This window comes from Phoxinus phoxinus (genome assembly GCF_949152265.1).
Source record: "Phoxinus phoxinus genome assembly, chromosome: 13".
NCBI lineage: Eukaryota > Metazoa > Chordata > Actinopteri > Cypriniformes > Leuciscidae > Phoxinus > Phoxinus phoxinus.
The window spans coordinates 2,774,932-2,793,039 of NC_136888.1; the positions used below are offsets into that span (position 1 = coordinate 2,774,932).

At 39.0% G+C, this 18,108-nt stretch overlaps 1 protein-coding gene across 1 annotated transcript in view; it reads left to right on the top strand.

Annotated features, from left to right (window-relative positions):
* The first annotated feature begins 1,569 nt into the window (after window positions 1–1,569).
* The window catches only part of tgfb3 (transforming growth factor, beta 3), a 50,758-nt gene continuing 34,219 nt past the window's right edge, over window positions 1,570–18,108 (top strand). Inside the window, exon 1 of the mRNA XM_079633100.1 lies at window positions 1,570–2,278. Within this exon, the coding sequence (XP_079489226.1) occupies window positions 1,933–2,278 (346 nt within the window). The 5' untranslated portion in view covers window positions 1,570–1,932. The remainder of the gene's footprint in view (window positions 2,279–18,108) is intronic.

Genomic DNA, 18,108 nt, shown 5'->3' on the forward strand with positions numbered 1-18,108 from the left:
ACAGTGAGGACATCCACTGATCATCTATTGTTTATTTGTGTTGTTCAGGGAAATGTTGGGTCAGTGCCAGCAATCTGGGGTCTTATATTGTTTAGGACATTGCTGTGTATGTTGATTCAAGCCACTTGGATCTTGCCATATATAGAAATGTTGATATGCAAGTTCCCACTGCAACTGGACATCGGTTACTTCATGCAAACTGAAGTATGGACAGGGAAATCTGAATGAGGGTCAGCAGCTCTTAAACGGGTAAATAGTGTTTCTTTGTCATTTGAAACAATGATGACGCTCAAAATAAAGATCTGCTTCAGTAAAAGGTTATGTAAAACCATAAATGAATATAATAGCCTAATGAATGACTATAAATACTGTACATCCTTGACATGCCATTGAATGTACATGATTATTATCAACACTGTAATTCACATAACCTGTAAGCATAATGCAAGTTAACTAGTCAGAAGTTTTGGATCGGTAAGATCTTTAATGTTTTTAAAATAAGTCTCTTCTGCTCACCAAGGCTGCATTTATTAGATAAAAACAAAACAGTAACATTGTTAAATATGAACTTTTAAAATGACTGTTTTCTATGTGAATATACAGTAAAGTGTAATGTATTCCTGTGATCAAAGCTGAATGTTCAGCATCATTACTCCAGTCTTCAGTGATCCTTCAGAAATCAGTATAATATGAGGATCTGATGATGAAGAAACATTTATGATTATTATTATCAGTGTTGATCAACAGTTGTATACTTTTTTTTCCAGGATTCTTTAATGATTAGAAAGTTCAAAAGAACAGTATTTATTTGAAATATAATCTTTTGTAACATTATACATGTCTTTACTGTCACTTTTGATCAATTTAATTGATCCTTTCTTTCTTTTGAACTTTCTATTCATCAAAGAATCCTGAAATAAAAATGTAAATAACTGTTTTCAACATTGATAATAATCATAAATGTTTATTGAGCATTAGATATTATAGTGATTTCTGAAGGATCATGTGACACTGAAGACTGGAGTAATGATGCTGAACATTCAGCAGGAATACATTTACACTTTACTATATATTCACATAAAAAACAGCTTTTAAATTGTAATAATATTTCAAAATATTACTGTTTTTGTAGATGTTTTTTTAATCAAATAAATGCAGCCTTGGTGAGCATAGAGACTTCTTTTAAAAAAAACATACAAAATCTTTATCCAAAAATCTTAAACGTTTGAGTGCAAGTGTAGCCTATACATTAAATATCAAGATGAGTTTCTGATATAAAGCAGCTTCTCTGAAGTGTGTGTTGGTGGTTTGAGAGTGAGCATCCAGCAGGAGGCGCACAGGCTTTATAAACACCCATTCCTTCAGAGTGAGCGCCAGAGAAGGACATTTGCGTTTGGATAATTAGGATTACACAGTCATTTCTAAAATATTCTATTCGTTCCCATTGCTTTGGGTTACGTAATGTGCAATTACATTTTCTATGCGTTACCTATTATATTATATAAAATGATTGCATGAATGGGAAAGAGAGCCGTCGGGGTGAGAGAGTGTGACTCCGCCCACCGACACACGTCACAGAGACTCCGACTATAAATGCGCACGAGAGCGAAATAATCCTGTCAGTCGAGCGCGTGCACCTCGCAGCGAGAGTCAGTCACAGCGCGTGTTGTTCAGCGAGACATGCGATTGGACAAGGCTATGCTGAAAATCTGCTTTCGTGTAAAGTGCCAATGATGGATGTTTAAGGATGTTATGGGATTATTGTGCGGTGTTTATATGGAATAATAAGGTTGCAGGATGGGATCTCTTGGAGAAAGCAGGCTCAGCACTTGAACTCCAGCCCATAGAGAGGGCAACCTGGGATTCACTCTCATTATCCGTGTAAAGCTATTCAAAGTGAACTGGAACTGTGACAAGTGAACAGAATAAACCATGCATTTGGGCAGAGGGCTGCTGTTTTTCCTACTTTTAAACAGTGTGACCATGAGTTTCTCTCTGTCAACCTGCACCACGGTGGACATCGACCACATCAAGAAGAAGAGGGTGGAGGCCATTCGGGGTCAGATCCTCAGCAAACTGAGGCTGACCAGCCCGCCACAGACCCTGGGCCCTAGCCAGGTGCCCTACCAAGTGCTGGCCCTGTACAACAGCACCAGGGAACTGCTGGAGGAGTTGGGCCGGGACCGGCACCAGAGCTGCGGGCAGGACAACACCGAGACCGAATACTACGCGAAAGAAATACACAAGTTCAACATGATCCAGGGCTCCCCTGAAAACAGTAAGTTAGGTGCAAGGGCTATAGACACGGGTATCCATACATAGAGTAAAAAGGCATTACTAATGGCCAATAACAGTTATCTAGAGAGCAAGGTGACTGATGAAACATTAATGATTGAATTTCTGAACACCCATGTATCCTACTAAACCTTTACGCACAGTTCGCCAAGAAATACTTGAATACTGAAAGTTGCAGTCAAAGTTTTACAAAGATCTGTAATGTAATGTTATGATGGGGGTGTAATGATAATACCCTCATGTCATGATACTGAACTCCCGATACGATATTATTGCGTTACTCCAAGATATATGAGAAAATGTACTGAAAATGCTAAATTTGGTGTTACATTGTGGGTTTAAATGATGGACTTGGTGCTGGAAACCCAAAGCACAGGACAATAGAGACACCAGAATAACAATATTCATGATTTTGAAGCTGAAAATACAGAATAAGTTTAGATGAAGATGCTTATACTCTGTCTGACTAGATGTATTAAAAATAATGTAGGTCACTTTTTACTGTTAACAAAGACATCTGGCATTATCAGGACACACAAATATTCCCCCATTACATTATATTCAACATTATATGACTGACACTAAAACTCAGTCATTTTCATTTTGGGTAAATCATAGGCTACACAATACATTTTATCCACCATATTGTTGCATTTTTGTATTGCGATATATTGTGACACCCCTAGCTTTAACCGATCCATAATTCTGTGTTATTAAAGTGCAACGGGTCATAACAGTGCCGCTCGCCTTACACCAGTGCACTAATCACTTTCCAGGCCGTTTAAATCTGTCCTCCTGGTAATAAATGGCCCAGGTCGACATCTGATAGCGATCGCACACGGTTTGCTTGGTCTGTTCGTTCACCGGAGGGTCAGTGAAGGATCTCCGCCAGTTTTCCATGTGTCTCTGGGTCCTGTCCAAGTCGACGGGCCCCAGATTATCTGAGGACACAGTCAGTTGGGTGAATGTCTTCCTAGTTTAGCACTAGATTGTATGGTTGAAAGATAAGGCCCGAGTGCGAGAGGTGAGCTCAGAAACAGACTGGTTTGTGGGAAAGCATGTGCTATAGAGCTTGATGCAGTATACAGTCAAACCTAACTGTATTCAGACCCCTTCAACATTTCTCACATTATCACGGTTTATATTCGCTATAAAATATGACAAGAACTCACTGGTTTTTTCCATCCTTCTGTTACACTGTCTCATGAGTTATGTTGAATATCTGTCAGCTGGTAAATTTAACTACACAATTAGATAATACCAGTTTAGCTCAACCAGTGACCAAGCAATGCTTCATTGTGTTTAGTGTGTGTGTAAAAAGAGGATTAGCAATTAAAGACAAAACACTGAAGAAAACATGATCAGCTCAAAGTGGCCCAATCATTTTTGCTCCCAAATTTGTCACTGTATGAAGAATATTGGGTTTAATATCTCAAAGTTTACTTTATTTTGTTCTCCTCACTTACATAAATGAACTATAATGTCCTGCACACACTAAAACAATATCAAAAATTACATCTGGTGTCTGAATAATATTTGGTTTGACTGTATCATCTTTTGGGGAACCCTCTGGAAAACATCTAAATGTTAAATTAACTTAAATATACATATTTCAAGTGCCTCATGGCCTTCCCTTTTGGTGTTACACTCTTAAAAATAAAGGTTCTGATGCCATTGAAGAACCAGTGTTTTTAGTCAACACTAGTTACTTTTTTAAAAAATATAAAGAACCTGTTTTTTCCACTATAAGAACATTTTATGTTTGCAAAGTGATGTTAAAGGTTCTTCATGGAACCATCGGTGCCAATAATAAAATTATTTGTGAGTTTATTGGAGGAACCACTAACTGATGTTCTCGTGGAACTTCTGGGTTCCGTTTGGAATGTTCATCGTGGAACTTCTGGGTTCCGTTTGGAATGTTCATCGTGGAACTTCTGGGTTCCGCTTGGAATGTTCATCGTGGAACTTCTGGGTTCCGTTTGGAATGTTCATCGTGGAACTTCTGGGTTCCGCTTGGAATGTTCATCGTGGAACTTCTGGGTTCCGTTTGGAATGTTCTCGTGGAACTTCTGGGTTCCGCTTGGAATGTTCTCGTGGAACTTCTGGGTTCCGCTTGGAATGTTCATTGTGGAACTTCTGGGTTCCGTTTGGAATGTTCTCGTGGAACTTCTGGGTTCCGCTTGGAATGTTCATTGTGGAACTTCTGGGTTCCGTTTGGAATGTTCATCGTGGAACTTCTGGGTTCCGTTTGGAATGTTCATCGTGGAACTTCTGGGTTCCGTTTGGAATGTTCATCGTGGAACTTCTGGGTTCCGTTTGGAATGTTCATCTGAGTTCCGAAGACGGTTCTGCCAGTGTGGTGATCTCAAGTCTGAATCGTGCCTCACATATTTCACAAAAACCCACTTGACGAGCACAGTTTTCTTTTAAGTGTTGATGTAGAGGAGTCTGGAACAGAACATATTGAAGAGCTCGTCCCTTTTTGTTATTATTGAAGTCACAGCTGTAAACTGTGATTTGCTGTTGGTAGTTGGTGGACGATCTTATTCTAGAGAGCGTCTGATTGGACTAAAGATGGCACGTGACTGTAAGTGCAAGATGAGTCACCAAATATTTGTTTCTTAGAAAAGAAAGTCGTATTTCAGTGAACTGAATTGCAATGCTTTAAGAAATGGGTACATAACAGAAAGTCATAACTCAATAAAAATGAGTAATGTCAACAGAGCAAATACAATGAAGTAAAATGAACTTTTTTATGAGGTTAGTGCATCATCTTTTACAGTGTGCAGTTTAGTCAACTTTTAGGAGTATAAAGACACATTCAAAGCTACAGACATGGAGTAAATGCTAGGATTATTATATTTAACTAAAACTAAAACCATAAAAAATTTAAATAAAATAAACATTAACTGAAAGAAAACTAAAATATTTATAATTTTTATTTAGTTTAACTTGATATACTAAAAAACTAAAACTACTGTAAAATATAAATTGATAAAAAAAAGTAGAGATATTAAAAAAAATTACTAAACCTTTAATGAAACAATAAATATTAACTGAAACAAAACAAAAATGTTTCAGATATTGCCGAAGGAAACATTTCAATTTTTTATTGAGTTTATCTGGATATACTACTACAATCTAAATAGTTTTTTAAAATGTCTATAGGCTACATTTTTTTTTTCCATGACAAAACACAACAAAATGAAAAAAAAAAAAAAAAAAACGATAAAATGAAACCAGATAAAATAAAAACTAATTCCAAATATGAATAAAAACTATACAAGGACCTCAGTGATCCCATTTGTCTGTAAGCAGTGTTGATATGCATCATATAAATGTATAATTGCATGCTTCTTACTGGAGGAACATCTCCCCTCGGCACTGCAGCAAACGCTCAGCCTGGTATTGTTAAATAAAGTCCCAGCGGGCCTCGTCCCGCAGCGCAAACACACGAATTCTAGCACTCACGCGGGAAAGCTCTGGATTGGCAGAGGGATCTGTCCTCCATCAGGCAGTGTTCAGTGTGAGAGAATGTGGTGGGTCGAGTAATGCATATCACGTTCCTCTCACATCGGCTGATCTGATGTGTTTTTCAGGCACCGCGCGTTCGGGACGAGCGGGTTCATGCAGGTTGTGCTTTCTTATCGCCTCTGTGTCTATTTGCATCCAAAAATGACTGCGTGACGTCATCACTAGAAAGCATTTTTGCCATTCCAGACCTGTTTGTCCATTAACCAAGAGTGAGATTAATCAGACGTGCACCTGCGTTCCAGCCTCTTTTCCACTGATAGGCAACTTACAAACCCTTAAAGGGATAGTTCACTTTGAAATTAAATGTTGGTGTGTTTAATCTTACCTGAAGTGCATCAAGATGTAGGTTTGTCTCCGCAGTAGTTTCAATTTTGATATTTTTAGGTCAAACCGTTCTTGTCTGTCAGTCATATAATGCAGGTCTATAGGCACTGTCTCCAAAAGCATGCAGAGAAAAGTCCAAATTAAACAATTCCCCATCGTAAGTGCACATTGATGGCCTAAGACACGAAGCAAGCGGTTTGTGTGATAAAACCAACAGTATTTATATCGTTTTTATCTCTTTTACACAACCACGTCCATCTGATCGGTTTACTTAAGCTCTATTCGCACGGGATTAGTATTATAAGGACCTTGTGTGATTTAGAAACGACCCCCGATATCTGAATCTCGTGTGGCGCATTCGCACGGGATAAGCGAAGCCTGTGATTTTACTCAAATTTACTGACTTTTCTCCTGGAACCCGGATATAAAAATTGTAGTTTATACCCATATTATATTTATTTTAGCCCAGTGCAAATCTGTTTTCAGTGGGCGACTAGATGGCTTTTTGCGTATGGTCGAGGGTCTCGTTCGATGGATAAAAAAAAAAACGAATTTCACCCGGTTAAAATCTAATAGCTCAAGGTTTATGTTTGATTTATTTGTAACATTAAACTCGAATTATGATGTGAAACCCCCTTGCTTGATTGTGCATTATTTTTGATAGGCGTTTGGAAATGTCTTGTCTCTAGATGTACACATGATTATATCATAAACAGAAGAATGTTACTTCACGCATGCTGACGCTGTTATATGTCATCCATCTAATCTTTCTTTTTGTCTTCGCTCTTCTGGTGGTTTTCAGCTTTCTCTTTTTTCTGCAAACTGCATGGTGTCGGTGTGCAATATGACCCAGTGCCCAAAACAACACTGTCAAAACACTCGAACGCAACTTCCATTCTTCGCGAAAGATTAATAAAAAGGTGCAAAAGGAAAGAAATACCTAGAAAAAATAATATATATATACAGCCCCGCCAAATCCTGGACAAAATCAGAGATGCCGATTCGCACGGGACTAATATTATCACAAAACGTCGGTGTTCGGCGAAATATGGTCATTTGCGGGGTAATTATTACTTTACAATTTACAGACATGACCGATTCGCACGGGATTAAGATCACAGACGACCTCCGCAATTATTACAAATGACTAGAGGTCCCTAGATAATACTAATCCCGTGCGAATAGGGCTTTAGTCTGCGCAAGCGCCGTACAGCGCCGGAAGTGATCTCTCGGATGAGTTCGCGCGAGCTTACGTAAATGTATTTTTTTACATCGGTTTAAACATCCCGGATAAGCGCAAACTAGTACCATTTATATTAGCCGTCCTGCCTACAATCTGCATAGGTTCTGGTGTAAACAACGAGTGACGTACACGCGCGAGAGAGATCACTTCCGGCGCTCTACGGCGCTTGCGCAGACCAAGTAAACAGATCACTTGGACGTGGTTGTGTAAAAAAGATAAAAACGATATAAATACTGTTGGTTTTATCACACAAACCGCTTGTTTCGTGTCTTAGGCCATCAATGTGCACTTACGATGGGGAATTGTTTAATTTGGACTTTTCTCTGCATGCTTTTGGAGACAGTGCCTATAGACCTGCATTATATGACTGACAGACAAGAACGGTTTGAATCAAAATTGAAACTACTGCGGAGACAAAGACGCCTACATCTTGGATGCACTTCAGGTAAGCTAAAACATACCAACATTTAATTTCAAAGTGAACTATCCCTTTAAACTTGCAAAACTTTCCAGAACAGCCGTTTGCTGAGGGAGGAACACCCAGCTAGCAGATGGAGAGTCTCCGGGACTGGGTTAACTCTATCTGGCTGTTGGAAATCACGGCTGTGTCTGCCAGAGAGCGGTGGACGGGGATCAGAGATGCAGAGAGCGCCACTTCTGATATGTTTAATAGTAAGAAGGTGATGTCATTTCCAAGCAAAACAGAGATCGCATTCGCTGGCCAAAACACACAAACACGCGCACTTTTTTCCATCTCTGATTCGCCGGTCACGTGAGCGCTCGAGTCAGGCTTTCTCTGCATTATCTCATCTCGCTGCTGCGTCTCAATGCGCCTACTTCCATACTTCCTAAAAGCATGTACTCTTTTTGTGAAGAAAAAGTACTTTTGAGTGTGTAGCAGAAGAGCACACACGCTTTGGGACGTACAGGCGAAACTCGAAATATGAGAATATGCTGCAAAAGTTCATTTATTTCAGTAATTCAACTTAAAAGGTGAAACTAATATATTATATAGACTCATTACATGCAAAGTGAGATTTTTCAAGCCTTTATTTGTTATAATTTTGATAATTATGGCTCAGTTTATGAAAACCTCAAATTCAAAATAATCAAACTTGTCATAAGCTGTAAGCCATAATCATCAAAATTATAACAAACAAAGGCTTGAAATATCTCACTTTGCATGTAATGAGTCTATATAATATATTAGTTTCACCTTTTAAGTTGAATTACTGAAATAAATGAACTTATGCATGATAATCTAATTTTTCGAGTTTCATCTGTGCTATCACGTCTTTAACGTTTGCTCTCTGTTGCATCATATCACAGTAAACTGGCCTGTCAATCATCTTGTCCTTAATGCGGAGACTCTCCTCATATTAATGAATAATGATAATGCATTTAAAATGTAATGGCCAAACGGAACTTTATAAAAGTCCACATTATTGCAGATTAAATATAACATGGATAACATTAAATAATAAATTTTTTTTATCAGGTAAAACTTTGATTAGTCACTCAAACCTTTATCTAAATCTCTCACAGTTGGTCGCGCATATCCACCATGTTTTGTGTTTTAACACTTTTTACTCGTGTTTGTAGTTCCTTCTCCAAAGCGCAATGGGTTGTGGGTAAAATTAGCTGTTATAATGAGCACAGATCCACACTTCTAAAATCCACCGGAAATAGTAAACCATCCGGGGACTTCTGGCGTACTCCCTTCAACATACTATGCTTTGGGACACACTTAAAGGCACACTATGCAAGATTTGTACCTTAAGGCGAGACACTACAGGTGAATAGGGTACAACTTTCCCAGTTGATTACCTACATTAAGATGAGAACAAAATTATTACAAGTTTTCTGTAATTTATTGTTTAAATATGCAAATTAGGCAATATCTAATAAATAAATAAAAAATGGGGAAATAAATACAGAGGGATTTATGGAGATCTGCTTTTGTTATCCTGTAAATCAGAATATACTGTCAATAGCCTTAAAAATGATTTTCGCCGTGTTTTTTTGGAATTAAATGTTATATAAATCAGGCTAGGAATAATATATTTACAAATCCCTCAGTAAATGTCTTCATAATATAACTAGCCACAAGACTGGAAGGTTTGGTGTGTATCGGTGCGACTGAAGTGGAGATTTCAGACTTGGAGAATGAGAGAAAAGTCATTTTGAGAAAACGGGCTTTAAAGATTTATCATCAGCCAATGAGATTGCGCATTCAGCCCTTTGACTTTCACGATTGGTTGCTGATAAAAAGGAAATGACCATATTTGGATCCGACAGCATTGTACAGGAGAGAGAGAGCTTTCTAACGGTGTGTGTGATGACGGTGCAGACAGAGATCGCGGATCATGATGATTTATAACAGCAACTTTTGTTGAATTTATGAGAAATCTACAGACGCAAACAGACACAGTGTAGAAAAATAAAGACCTTAATGTGTATTTCTGACTTTTTTTTCAACACAAGTCTGAAAGAAGACATGTTATTGAAGACAAATAGCCCAAAATCTCAAAATTGACCAGTAAAAAACATCGTTTTTAAGCCGTTTCTCGCCTTAATATAACAGCTTCGAAGTAATTTGGATGGTAAACAAACTCGTAGTAGGGCGAATTATCCCGAAAGCAATGCAAGTTTGAGAGGTGGCGCCCCGCCAAATCTCGTGAGAATCACAACTTGCTTTACGGCACGACGTCACATACATCAACAACATATGAAGCAGCTTCTATGACAGACACTAGCACGCTTTTCAGACGTGAATCATGGCAGAGTCGATGAAGAAAGCGCGGTCGGAAGAGTCAAGGACAAGAAAACGCGAGTGGGATTTACAACGGTAACGTTAAATACAAGTACTCCACAGCGACTCTAGGGGTCGCTGTTTGACAAAAACGTAAACTGCATAGTGTGCCTTTAATCTAATCTCACACGCTGTGTTTAGGATGGATAGTATGGACGTTGGGATGCAGGGTCTGTCATTTATTTGAGGGATTCCACATTGGCCGTGTGAATAAGACACTTGAGATAAGCGACCGGAGGAGTCGAACGGTCACTTAACACACGGGTCACGGGCTCTTCTGCACCGCTCTTGACGAATGCACCGGGATATTTACTGCATGACCTCATTTCACTTCAGACTCGCCGTTTGGAAGCAGAACAAAGGCCCACAGGACCTGAAAGAAAGCACAGTGTGTTTTGATCAGCCTTTGAATTGCATTCAATCCGCCGTTATCTGCGGTGATGTCTGAAGTCTCTGCTGGAGATGATTTAACCCGTTCAGCTCTGCACTCTCCAGTTGGACTTTAAAGGCGTTGAACAGTGAGGGGAACTTTTGACCACTTGACATCTCTTCAAAATATGCTTCCTGGATTATATCATCAACTTTCGTGTGTGTGTGTGTGTGTTTGAGTGGGAGAGAGAAAGAGATATGTGCTTTTCCATAATAATATCTGCATAATAGCCTACATAAACTTAATTTTGTGGCAAATAATTGGTCGTTTTTATCCTATTTTTTAATATATTTATTTGTTTGCTGTTGAACAGTGAGGAGAACTTTTGACATTTCTTCAAAATATGCTTCCTGGATTAGATCAACTTTCACATGGATTTTGGTATAATGTGATTATAATGAATAAACCTCGGACTTCATTACAACACTAGCAGTTTATTAACTTGTAATATTAGCCAGTCTGCACCTAATAAAGCTGTCTAATTATGATATAAAAATCTTCAAATTCATCACATTTCTGGTCTTCAGACTGGCATAGTGACGAGTTTTTATAGTCCAACCCGTAAATTCGCATCACACTGGTTCCCTCGACAAAAACCAGTATGATTTTTCCATTGGCTTTTGGATTATTGCAGTAAATAAACTAAGTTTATTATTCTTACATTTTTTGCTCATCATGATAATCTTCACAAATGAACACAACCTTTATGCAATTTGGAAGTCTAAATCAAAAGCTAAACGTCGGCTGTAAACGAACGACACCACGGTCACATGACCTCAAGGTCACCATCATCACGCTTCAACAAACACAACTGCTCTGGGATATTGTGGATGAGCCTGATGCATTATTATCTTGTTATTATTTTTGAGAAAATGCTGATTATATATGCATCCTTTTTGGATAGTTTTGTGGTACAGTATAAAGATGTTTTATTTGGCTTCTGTAGTTAAAGAGTACGTATTTTCTGATAAATGTGCATCCAGGAACTCTAAAGCTTTTAAATCCGTCTCATTGTGTTTTATATAATTATGATGTTTTTGCATTTTTATAACATCAATTGGAAAACTGATAAATCTACAAGTGGGACAGTTTGAGTTAGAATAGTTAGTTTTCATAAACGGTGAAAGCGATGGTGAGTAGATGAGTTTCTGTTCGGCTGATGTTGTCTGTTCACATCAACCTCTGGCGTCCCATTTAGAAACTTGGTAAGACAAGTAAAAGCCTTTATTTTTATTTATTTTTATCACAAGGTGGCATTACTGATGTATTTCATGTCGTAGAATACAACCTGGAAATTTCTTGAGTATGTGTTCACCATTTTGTAACCAAAAACCTGTTGACTTCATGACGGTGGAACCAGAAGTGCTAAACCTCAACTCGTCTCCAAGTTTTCCATTCTCACTCGATTGAGGTGTGCTTATCATAAACAATTATACGTTTTTATTGAAAAAGGCAACAATATTGGGTACAGCAGTTCTTATTTATATTAAATTACTAAATACCAATACAACTTAAAAAAAAAAAAGAATTGAAAAAGTGCATTTTTTGACACATTATTATCACAATACTGGTACTTAATTTCCCGTGTTTTTGAAAAAAGCTGCCAGCCAGCACCAGCATTTTCACAAAAGTTTCACATCTCCTGTAATATTTTGTTGTATGAATATCTGGGGCCGTATTCACTAAGAATTTTAAGGCTAAAAGTAGCTCCTAACTGGCGAATTTAGGAGCAACTCCTAAAAATAATGGGCGTGTCACTCCTAACTTTAGGACTCCTAATTTTTTTCACTAAGAGTAATTCACGAAGCATTTTAGCCCTAAAAGTAGCACCTAAGTCTGGGACAGCTTAAAAGAAGTCGAGAGGACTCCTAACTCACTAAGACCTATTCACAAAGGATCTTAAAATCGCCGCCGCGTGACACAGTGTGTTGGAGACAGCCAATGACACGGAGTTATTACAAAGACACCGGCTTAACCGTGAGGGAATACTGGATCTTGTGGATCTTAGGGATGCAATAACAGCGCCAACTAATCGCAACAACCCAATCAGTGCCGAATTGAAATGTTTGATAACACTTACCTGGCAACGGGGAAAATGCAGTTGTGTAATGCCGACGATCTAGCGATATCCCAGCCAAGCAGATCCATCCACCAAACCGTCAATGCACTCTGTAGACCCCATATTATTCGACAGTTCATAAGTTTTCATTTGGACATTCGCCAACTCCAAAGAAACAAAGCCAGCTTTATGGATATTGCCGGTGTGCCCGGAGTGGTCTTTGCTATAGACGGATCGACACATATTAAAATAATTGCACCACGTCAGGATGAGGACATGTTTGTGAATAGAAAGAAAACCCACTCCATCAATACCCAGATTGTGTTCGATGCAAACTTCACAATTCTCGATGTTGTATCCCAGTGCCGAATTTCCCTTTTATTTTATTATTGGTGCGTCTGTGTTATGGTTCACATGATGGCCCTGTCATCTAACAACCAATCACCGTGGTCATTGTGCTGAACATGCAATATATCAAAATACATAACTTGAGTCTTTCAAACAAATTCTAGTTTCATGCATTCTTTGACAACACTTGAATGTGGGTAAGAGAAGTTTCATAAAAAAAAGCAAGATTTTGAGCAAAAGCTGAGAAAATCACATGTTTGTCAAAGACTTCATCCAGATCAGATTCAGAACGATGATCGAAACACAGATCGAGTCCATCAACACCTCAAAGCTTCACAGTCCTGTAGCTCGTCCTGGGTCGGCATTTAATTCAGTACCATCAGGCAGTTTTGATTTATATGCCGTTTAATGTTGATGATCATGTTGTTTTACATATGCATATGATTACATATGATATCACCATAGACAGTATAAACTGGACACAGCGACCCCATAGGTTTCAACGGAGAAAAGTGAAGCCCATTAGAAGCATCACTTCCTGATCGCTGAGCGTAGTCCACAGACTCAAACTGAGCTTGACGACGTAGATCTGACGTGAGTCTGACAGCTGTCAGTCTTCTAGTATGTAAAGTTATTCGCTGTCAAAGTGACGCCAAAATGAATGGGAGTCAATGGGATGCTAACAGCAGGAGATGTTCTGCTAGCCAATGGCGGCCCGCGGGGAAGCTTCGGTTTCCGGCTGATGGATTACCCGCTTGGATATCGCTTGTTTCTGCTTCTTCTCCTGTGTTTTGAACAGTAGATTGATTCAGTTCTCCTTCAGAAGATATGTTATAGCGCCCCCTACCGTATAACAGTGAAAGTGTTACTACAGCACAACCTCAAGAGGCATATGGCTCTTATAAAAGCATAAAAACTACTTCATTGTAATAAATGAATTAAGTGGCATTTTTCTGCCAGAAGATCTAGTTCTGAGGCAGAGTAAAGTCACTCTTCTCCCAGTTCACATAGACATGCGGAAGCAACAACAAAAATCTGTATTATGAATAGGGCTGGGACGATACAGGTACCTCACGATTCAATTCTGTGGCGATATGTGGTCCACAATATGATAATATCACGATTCGCGATATCTACGATATTCAATATATTGGAATTAATTTCATCAACGATATATCACGATATATGTGACTGAAAAGAAAAAGAAGGATAAGGAAATTTTATGCATTTATTAATGCCAACATTTCCAACATTGTACAAAGAAATATGCATTTGCATAATAACTCACTGCCTTGACGATATCCATATGGGGCTATACCTCAGTGGTAGCCACCATACAGCGTGCGCATACACTGTCTCACACACACACACACACACACACACACACACACACACACACACACACACACTCTCTCTCTCTCTTGTTTTTTATGTTGAACTGAATGGCTACTGTTCTCTGCTTTTCAACAAATCATTTGCACAGATGCACACACATTCTGTCATGTTTCTATCTGAAGCTATTGCCTGCAACATTGAAAGCTCCGGTCTCTGTGTTTAGAGCGAATGCTCACGTGATTGCCGATGGCTCGGGATAACATTTTTGCATGACAGTCGTGCCGTGTACCGGCTGCTTTGAATCGATTATCAGTTTAACTGACTCGTAATGTGTGCAATATCTCACGACCTCCCGAGTGTCCGAACTCGCACCGTGTACGCCCGCCGGCGCCTTTACTTGTGTTCTTCACCGGCCGCTTTTTGCGCCACTTTACCCCTATTTACTCGAACAGCGCCCCCCGCAAACAGAATGGTAGATATTGGGTAGTGACAGTGACACTGACAACGGGTAAATTAATCATTTTGTGTTGTAATAAAATATCGATATTGGGCGTTAGTGTATCGATTATTTATTGCGACAGAGAGCACAACAATATATTGCAATACCGATTTTTTTCCCCACCCCTAATTATTAATTTTTAAGGCCAGACAAGTAATTTTGTGAGGTCAATTTGTATAAAAAGACTACACGCCTGTGCACATATATATTCAAACACGCACACCTATAGACTGAACATGTAATACACATGTGCACGCCGTCTGCGCTTTCACAGATTCGCGTTTTTGAAGTTTACACGGAGATGATAAATTTTTTACATTTTTCAAAACTTGCACTTTGAACCTGTTTCTAGTTTTGTTTTCTCGAGCGCCGAACACTGATGTTGTGTGAATGAGCGGCCGGATCACATTAAGGGTTTTCTGTTAAAACTGTGTCGTGTTAGCGGCCCATAAGTTAATAACTAATGATCTTTGCGACGGAAGTGAATCAATCAAAACTAACTTTATCTGGACAATAACTTTATTCTAGATCTGCTGTGAAGCCTAAACACTCTCTGTTACTGTAATCTCCTGTTATCACTGTAAAGATGCTCTGAAACATCTATATTGTTAAAGCGCTGTATAAATGAAGGTGACTTGACATCATTTCCTCTGTTTACCACTTTCCTCTGACATTCATCAGCGCTGCCCTGATTACATCCAAGGCTTTCTCAGGATCTCTGGATCATGTCACGTCTCAGACCATGAGTCAAACCAACGAGAGCACCTCAAAAATGACACTTGCTGGCCTGAGATCAGGAAGGGCAATTGAATAAGACGGATTGGCGTGCTAATAATCTGCTAATAATAGTCAGACTGCAACAGGGTTATTATTGTGAACTAAAATGAAATCGTTCTGTCCAGTTGGGAAAGCCTAGAGGTCTTCGGTGTCACTCTCTTGACCCATATCTGATGCCTCAACACTGATCTTTGTGTTGGACTTCATTCATCGCAACAACCCCTGTACTTCCATTCATGGAACAAATGAGCTACACACTTGAGCCTTGGCGAAAATCAGCCATAATGTGAAATCCACCGAAAACATTGCAGTAGGAAAAATGAGATCATCAGAAGGAAAGCAAAAGAGTTGATTAGAATTTCAAATCTCAGAGCGGGGCTTTCCGTCTTCAAGAGGAGAGCGGCACGAGAAGCGTACGGAGACACATGAGGCACGTGGAGATTCAAAATAGCTGCAATTTGCATTAATTATAAGCATATATTGCCAACTTATTGGATTTTTTTTGTTTGTTTTACAGTCAGACTGCAAGCACTAGCTATGCACAAAATTGGAATATCTCATAAAGCATTTGCAATTAAAGCATCGTTTCTGTCAGGACCACTATCGTCAAATACGATTGACTATTAGCATATAGTTTGGATTGGCGGTATGTTAACTGTTCAGATCTGATTTGTGTGTCCATGCCGCTCTTTCGTTTTCTGGAATATCTGCATTGGTTTCTATGGCATTGACATTGTGTTGGTAGGAATACGCCAAATACAACAACATCCGAAACATGGAGGGGTTTACAATAGAAATATTGTTGTATTTCAGTTCTGTCAGGACCACTATCATCAAATACGATTGACAATTGACCGTTCGCAAAGACCCGCCCCCCCTTAGTTACTGTCGCTATGTCCGACAAGCCACGCCACTCTCACACACACACAATGTTCTCACGCAGTGAAAAATACATCACGGAGCAGAGAGACACTGACAGACACAGACCAGGTTACTTTTCGGTTACTTTTGTAATTAAACATTAAATAAAGTCTCACCTTTCAAATTTAGTAATTTTTTACAATAAATGTAAACCATAAAAACCGTTTTGTGGCTCTTTAATGTGTGTGACAGATCGCTGTGTCGCCTCAGTTAAAGCTGCTCGTGAACCGATCATCTCTTCCTTCTAGTTCATTTATAGCATCAAATAAACATGAATGAACATCAGAAGGAATGTTGTTTTAACCGCGGAAAGACGTCAGTACACTCCGCTTCTCAAGCTCAAATCCTCCCATGTTAATCTACTAACTCTCCTGACCGCTTTGTCGGACAAAATGGCGGATGGTGAAGTATGATTGGTCAGATCACCTGTCAATCAAGCTCCCTGCGAAGGGTCAATTAGCATACAGTTTGGATTGGCGGTATGGTTCTGTTCTGGGCGAGAACTCCCTGCGCATCCCCGTGTAGCCGAGCATGAATAAGAGCAGCAATAACCCTCCTTGGGGTAAACAGAACAGAACCAACATGGATGTGTTGCAGATATCATTAATTCAAGATTTGAATGTACTTCGAAAATGTATTCTGATTCGAGGGGAATCATAATGCCAAATCCTGACTGGGAGAGGTGGAGCTGGGGAGGGAGGAGGGTAATCCGCTCCTGAGAAACGCGATCGCTGCTGATAATACTGAAGAGTTTATATATGTATACGGTGATAGTGTCGTACTCCTATAGGTAGAGGATCAGCTGAGAGTCACTGATGCGAGCTCGACTAACGTGATCTGCCAGAACTACGCTTGATCTCCATCCCATTAGAGATGAGAACAAAATCTAAACTTCCTGGGGAAAAGGAAAGTTGCAACCCTCGACGCACTGAAGCTCAAGTCGCCATTGGCTAGTCTTTTTTTTTTTTTTTTTACTCACCAGACTTTTTAAATGTAATCCAAGAACAATGCAAATAATAAAAAATATTCTACATAAACATATCAATATAGAGTATAGATTTCAAACACTGTTAAAGTCAAATAAACAGTCTGTAATAAAATAAGAACAAATAATCAAACTATAAGCAATAGCACAAATAAACACAATAAAACAAAGATGCTAATTAAATAAACAGTGTTTTACAGTTAGATCTAACAGTAGTTAGATACAGAATAGCAGAATAGGTACAGAAACTGAATAAAGTAATCAAATGTAAAATAACACTGCTTAGTCTTCATTGTATAAATTAAATATAGATGAATCCTTATTAAAGATACAAACGTTATTTAGTCAAGAGCATTGAGTAATTTTATTAGGATGCTGTCACTTAAGAGCGCATGCACGGATCCAATATACTGTCACTGTACACATGCGTTTACTCTCTCAACTGTTTATGGTCACTTAACCGACTATGTTTACCAGGATACTCTCCAAGATGGACATTTTTGCCATCATTTTGTGTGAGAGAGAGCTCAAAGAGAGCTCAGTTCG